General features: G+C 39.1%; 2 protein-coding genes across 3 annotated transcripts in view; both read right to left on the reverse strand.

Annotated features, from left to right (window-relative positions):
* Nucleotides 1-1555, reverse strand: part of ssr1 (signal sequence receptor, alpha) — a 6854-nt gene extending 5299 nt beyond the window's left edge. For both annotated transcript variants that reach the window (XM_031878478.1, XM_031878477.1), the window contains exon 1: nucleotides 545-1555. In XM_031878478.1, the coding sequence (XP_031734338.1) occupies nucleotides 545-614 (70 nt within the window). In that variant the 5' untranslated portion in view covers nucleotides 615-1555. The remainder of the gene's footprint in view (nucleotides 1-544) is intronic.
* Nucleotides 1556-3250: 1695 nt separating this feature from the next.
* The window catches only part of LOC116400572 (nebulette-like), a 12857-nt gene continuing 11266 nt past the window's right edge, over nucleotides 3251-4841 (reverse strand). Inside the window, exons 24-25 of the mRNA XM_031878481.1 lie at nucleotides 4410-4537; nucleotides 3251-3756 (exon numbers count right to left, since the gene is read on the reverse strand). Coding sequence (XP_031734341.1) covers nucleotides 3580-3756; nucleotides 4410-4537 — 305 coding nt within the window. The 3' untranslated portion in view covers nucleotides 3251-3579. The remainder of the gene's footprint in view (nucleotides 3757-4409; nucleotides 4538-4841) is intronic.

Here is a 4841-nt window from a genome sequence, read left to right on the forward strand (position 1 = left end):
ACAAACATTCATCATCAACACGTAAAGGAACACTTCATCCTTCAGTTTATCACAAACATTCATCATCAACACAAAGGAACACTTCATCCTTCAGTTTATCTCAAATGTGTACAGTAAAAAGTATAATAACTGAGATGTAGGACAGTAAAGAGTACAATATTTACCTCTGAGGTGACTGAGTGACAGCAAACAGAGCTACTTAGCTCCGAGGCTAACAGCTAACAGAGCTAGTTAGCTCCAAGGCTAACAGCTAACAGGCTAAGGACACGTCAGTCTAAGCAGCCAGATAAACGGCATGCATTTGCACACGGTGTATTATAAACGTCATCTATTACACAATAAAAATAAGAAAGCGCTTCATTTAAATATGTTGTAAACTCCACGGAAGAGTGAAAAAGCACCTCGTTTTTATATATCCAGTTACTTTAAGCTAGCACATGTCAACGGCTTTCCGGTAGCCGAGCTAGCTAAAACTAGCATGTTGAAGCTCATTAGCTAATTAAACACAGTTCACCCACCCCGAGCCGCCATATTTAAGACTTACCTTTGATGAGGAGGGTCGCCGGGAAGGCTAACAGCGCAAGCAGCAGCAGTTTAGGGAGACACTTCATCATTTTTGAAGCCGAAATCAGTGCGTTTTCTCAGTCAGTGTGTAGAGAGACAGCCAAGCTGTGTAAGAGCCGCTTCCGGTACTATTATTATAAGTACGCATGCGTAAAAGATACGGACCAGTAGGTGTTGTGGTGAAGTCTGTTAACCGTTCAAATTATCCCTCTCTCAACCCTGTCCTCAGTGACTTTGGTTACGTTGTGGTTAAGCGTCGTTAAGTTGGTGTCAGACTAAGAGTAGTTTGAAGTTAAGCATTTATTTTAAGAGGAACATTAAGAGGATTCTGTGTTCAGGTTACATTTCGGTGGAAATACAAATCTACGGGGGAACTGGTTTCAACGAAACACCGGAAGTATAGGCCGTCCGGAAATCAATCAGAATAAAACAATATTTCTTTCATGACTGCTGCTAAAATGACCCACTTTTAAACAAAAACAATTCTAGAATTGGACTTTTTAATCTAAAAAGAATAAATATAACTTAAAAAGGCATATTAACTGTTTCAGATGTAAAAAAGAAAAAAGGAAGTTCCTGGACCAAATTTCAAAATAAAAGAGTGAAACCAACTAATTGACGGATTCTTTATTAGTATACAAATAATACCAGCTATTAAAATGATTTCTAACGGTTTGTCTATGTCTGTATATGTTCGTAAACACAATAAAACAGGCATTGTTTTCTAGTAGTAACATATTGGGTTGGAACCACTTGTGTTGGGCACATATGACTTTTATTCTAGCTCTTAAAAGTCCATAATGTATTTTATTCCTCAAGTAATTCCACAGTTAATGCCTAAATATATTAGCACATAGTAATTGTAATATGTAACATGAATTAATATGTGTATAAATTCTGATTAACAGTAAGATTCGGAACGAGAAGAACCAAACTTGACTTTGTTTGAATTATCTCTTTTTATTTCTACCACATGAAACACATTGTAATTATCATATGGCAAACAAAACACAACTGAGAATGAGTGATACATAATTTGAAATAATATGTAAATAAACTTGGTACAATCTGTGATGACATACAGACTAAATCGAAAACTTTACAAAGAAGCCAAAAAATCCTCAGATGCCAGATTTTTATAAAACGACACAAAGCGCCTCTTCCAAAATCAACACAGTTAACATATGAATACTGAGTAAATTATATTCTATTGCATCTAGTATTTATGAAATCAAAAACGCTCTCCAGCTAGAATCACGGCGGAGCGACGTTTCTATTCGTCTACACGACCGGGATGCAACCAAAGCACAGCAAGACAACGAACCCTAAAAACACGACTCACTGGATACAAACATCAGACGGGAGCCCGCGTATCAAAAGAGTCTCACACAGTCTGTTCAGACCTGCAGTCCACGTAACACTGCCTCTGTGTGTGTTTATAGTTATAAAGAGAAACAGAGAGAGACACAGTGAGCTAGTGAAGTCCTTTACAAACACAGAGGTGAGTGAGAAGCTGTGATGCTTCAAAGTAAAACTAAACTCACCTGAACCTTAAAGCTCAGGATAAATAACTGACTCAACTTGAGAGATCTCTAAACTCTCTTCCTATTTATTTTGTTATTCTTGACTTCTTAAAAACTCGTCCCTCCTTCCTTTGGTCGCGTTCCCCCCCCCCACAATACAGAACGTTATTGACTCTTTATTCTCTGAAACACAGAACGTTTCCTCTGCTCCTCTTTAACTCTCCTCCATCCTTAAAAAGGTAAAAATGTTTTTTCTTATTGTCCAAAAAAAACCTCAAATTAAAAACCCAAACAGTCCGTCTGTTAATGCGGTCTGACTTCCTGTCTGTGGCTCTCAGCTCAAAGCCCATTGGTTCCTACTGGAGATGTAAATCTTTTACAAACACACACATATATATATTCTATAGGGGACTATTTTCTGCGGTGGATGAATCCACGTTTGCTGCTCTAGTGAGTGTTTGAGCTACGATGTGGCTCATTCATGTGTTTTTAATGGAGCTCTATGAGAAACACAACGTGATTCACTTCAGTCTTCTCTTTGCATTTAACGACTTTAAGAAAACAAACTCATTTCAAACCTTTTAACCCGAGAATCAGACCGAACTGCTTTCTTTTCTCCACTATACAAAAACCATCTTATTCCAATAGCTGAAGAAAGAATACGTGAATAATATGATATCGTTTGTTGCAGCAGTTTATATAAAAATGACTTCTAATCTCTCAGAGCTTCTCTCGTCATGCGTCTCGTTTCGTCCTCTAGTTGTAATATGCGAGATTTAAACTTTCCTCCTTAAAGGGACAGTAGTGATAGTTTAGAAGTGTGTTTGTTTGAGGTACTTCTACTTAGTCAGAGTACTACAGTAGATGTACTGCTGTGGTTGTGTTTTAGACACTAAAAGAATCTATATCAGTTTAAGTTTTAAGCTATATTTACAATACTTTCACCTCTTTAACTTGCTGTCAGACGGACCTTTGTGATAAAGAACTGAAGCTGTAGTACATCTACTGTAGTACTACACAAACTAGGTAGAAGTACCTCAAACAACCACACTTCTGAACTTCACTACTGTCCCATTAACGTGATAAAACCTCCGTCCTCAGACTCTCCAGCAGCTTGAATCAGCAGTCTGTGATGTTCACTGTATTCCAGCTGTTATTTTGTATTTTTTTTTTCAGCCACGACTGCTTCTTCTTTAGTTAGTGATTGCCTACGTTTCCCAGAATGCCTTTCAATAACACCCTAGAGAAGAAGTGAATGGGCAGAAATATAAATATGTTATACCTGTCCCTGCAGCTGCATTGCATTCTGGTCTATTTCCCGCTCACTGAGTTGTCTGTGATGGACTATATATCGTGTCATGGCTGCATGTTTTTATTAGATCCTACACATCTGGCTGTGACCTCACCGTGTCCCTGAAATGCAGAGAACATCCCTGACTGCTGATTGGTTAGCAGTGACAGTGAGGGGGCGGGTTTAACTCTCCCTCCTCCTCTAGTTGCAGAACTCCACGTAGTTGGCCGGCAGCATGCCCGACTTGCCGGTGCGCTGCACGGTGCCGTACATCCAGCCCTCGTCGATGGCCTGCGCGTTGACGATGACGTCGCCGTCCCTGAAGGACACCTCGTCGTGGTCCTGAGCCGCGTAGTCGTAGAGCGCCCGGTAGACCCGCTGCAGGACCAGAGGGAGAGGTTCCACATGTGACCCCTTATTCTCTTGATCCTGTTCATACAGTTCCAATGACGGGGACTGAAAGCTGCTTTCTCTTTAATTTGTTTTGTTTTATTTTCTTGTGTTTTATTTATTTATTCTATTTTATTTTATTTGTATATTTTTATTTTCTATGTTTTGTATGTACAGTAGATACAAACCTCTACACACATAAACGTTTATATACACACATATATGTGTACAGAACAAGTTTAATAAATATAATAACATCAAATAGCATAAAAAAGAGGAATTTAAATAAATCAAATCCAAAAAAGACCATTTCATATTCTATATAATCAAAATAAAATGTGACATAATTAATCCCCAGAGTCCCTTCTTATCCTCTGTTATGTTTTCTATTATTTTTAATATATCACATATTCTGTTAAAAGCATGTTCTGTATAGATCGAATGGAAAATGTGCATTAATCCATCGTTAAAAAAGACACATTAAGCTACAGACTTTATAGCTGTGTGCTTTACTTTTAGTAATATTTATGATTATTATGCCAGCTGCATGAAACCAGCGATATTTATCCTAAAATAAATAATAAATAACAAATAATAGAAAATTAATATTAAAATAAAAACCCTGATATGATGGAACGTACCATGGTGGCGGCGTGCGGTGGGGAGGTGACGGATCTGACGGACGACATGCTGGTCTGGTGCATGTAGCCGTGATGCTGCTGCTGCTGCTGGTGGACGCCCTGATGGTACGCTCCAGGGAGGACCGGAGCTGGAACACAAGACAGACAGACGGACACAATATGAGACAGTTTGTCCTCCTCCTCGTCTGAGTGGTGGAAAGAGGAGCCTCCTCTGATTCAAACTGTTAGAAGAACCTGTGAGGAGAGTTATTCTGTTTTATTTGTGGATTAGAGACTTTACAGGAAAAGACATGCAGGTGTGCGTCTCCTTCAGGTTCACCGTCGTCCTGTTAGTGTTCGGGGGAAGTGAAGGAGATGATACGAGAGGAGGAGATGATACGAGAGGAGGAGATGATACGAGAGAAGGAGATGATACGAGAGAAGGAGATGATA

Source organism: Anarrhichthys ocellatus, unplaced genomic scaffold, assembly GCF_004355925.1.
Source record: "Anarrhichthys ocellatus isolate YVR2014 unplaced genomic scaffold, GSC_Weel_1.0 scaffold182, whole genome shotgun sequence".
In the NCBI taxonomy this organism is placed as follows: Eukaryota; Metazoa; Chordata; class Actinopteri; order Perciformes; family Anarhichadidae; genus Anarrhichthys; species Anarrhichthys ocellatus.